At 33.2% G+C, this 1467-nt stretch overlaps 1 protein-coding gene across 2 annotated transcripts; it reads right to left on the bottom strand.

Annotated features, from left to right (window-relative positions):
* Positions 1–258: 258 nt before the first annotated feature.
* Positions 259–1467, bottom strand: LOC114167490 (uncharacterized). Of its 2 annotated transcripts, XM_085667547.1 has the most exons (2): positions 976–1467; positions 259–407 (listed from the first exon to the last, which is right to left on the bottom strand). In XM_085667547.1, exons 1-2 carry the CDS (start codon positions 1365–1367, stop codon positions 401–403), a joined length of 399 nt encoding a protein of 132 aa, XP_085523673.1. In that variant the 5' UTR covers positions 1368–1467; the 3' UTR covers positions 259–400. The 2 variants fall into 2 exon arrangements, with proteins under 2 accessions (XP_085523673.1, XP_027908388.1); XM_028052587.2 differs by lacking the exon at positions 259–407 and having other exon boundaries at positions 812–1464.

Here is a 1467-nt window from a genome sequence, read left to right as displayed (position 1 = left end):
TTTACTTAATTTTTCTGTATTGTTTTTTGTGTTGTGTCTTCCAAATATCATGATGTTCATTATACTATTTGTCTATTATAGCATAGTGTTCACATTTGTTTTTAGTATCTATAGTAGTTATGAAAATGATAAGTCGATTTTAATTAAAAATATTAATGAAAATATACTCAATATGTTTATTGTTTTACTTTCGTATCCAATGTGACAAACAGGGCCTAAGAAAACATCATTCGGCTTTGTTGCAATTTTAAAATTAAGAGCCATGTTTCTTCCTCAATATGTTATTTTCCATAGTCAAAGAGAATAAGTTGAACAACACATATCACAATCCACCATTTATATTTTGGAGAATAATATACACCTTAACGACACCACTTCTGAAACATTGATTGTGCAGCAATCATGAGCTGGAGCCAATATTCATACACATCAAATTAAAGCGATAATTATAATTAATTAAGGTGCTAAAAAAATGTTTTACGAATACCTTGTTTTAAAGACAAAACAGTTTCTTCATTTCATTTTTATTTAAACATTTCATACATATTCTCTTATTTCATACAAGTAAATAAGAATACCTTAAAAATCCCATTATATATGTGAGGGATTTTTCATATATGATTGTAATAAATTAAAGAGTTATTAATAACCCTGAAAAACTTTTACATGATGACAAATTATTTAGTTAAAAAAGAACTGAAAATAAGATTAAACAGATGCATTTATTATTATTAATTACGAACATAATTTATTGGAATCGAACTCCTCTTTTCACAAGTTTGTCAAAAGTAAAATCAATAACCAAAGAAGAAGAGAAAAAGAGGAATTTTTTTTTTTCAAGAATAATACAAATGGAAGGATACAAATACAAGGAACTTATTTCCTTATACTGTATCTTCCAATATAAATACACATATGATAAAAGAAATTAGAGAGAAAGTTTTAAAAGAAAAAAGAAAAAAGAAAGAACTTTACATGAAGATGCTTCGTGAACGATCTGATCCAAGACGAGAAGGGTAGGTAGACAAGTTAAGCCCAACGGGAATTGCAAAAGTGCTTTCCATGAAAAGACGTTGCTGAAAGGTTTCAATGGTGGACCCAGCTTCGACAAGATCCTTAACGAGGTTTCGGTAGTGTTCTTTCAGCCTCTTCAACATGCGAAAGTATTGCAACTTCAGCCACCTTAAACGCATCTTTCGAAACATCTTAAGTAGCCCGAAAATTCGGCGGCGTGGCTTCTTGGCGCCCAGCCGCACTGTCTGAACCTTCCGCCGGCGGAGCAGGGAGAGCCTGCGGCGGGGCTGCCACGGCAACGAAGACGGAGACGGTCGGTGATCGACGGCCATAGGAATGGTAAGAGCGAGCATGGAGAAGAGAGCGAGAGAAACGCAAAAGGGTTAAGTTAGAGTTTTTTTACTAAGGTTGTCTGTTTGATGCTTATAAATAGGAATGGGAAGCATAAAATTT

Source organism: Vigna unguiculata, chromosome 10 (genome assembly GCF_037176805.1).
Source record: "Vigna unguiculata cultivar grain cowpea cultivar isolate G323 ecotype 2 chromosome 10, ASM3717680v1, whole genome shotgun sequence".
Classification (NCBI taxonomy): domain Eukaryota; kingdom Viridiplantae; phylum Streptophyta; class Magnoliopsida; order Fabales; family Fabaceae; genus Vigna; species Vigna unguiculata.
This window is presented reverse-complemented; position numbering and strand designations above follow the sequence as displayed.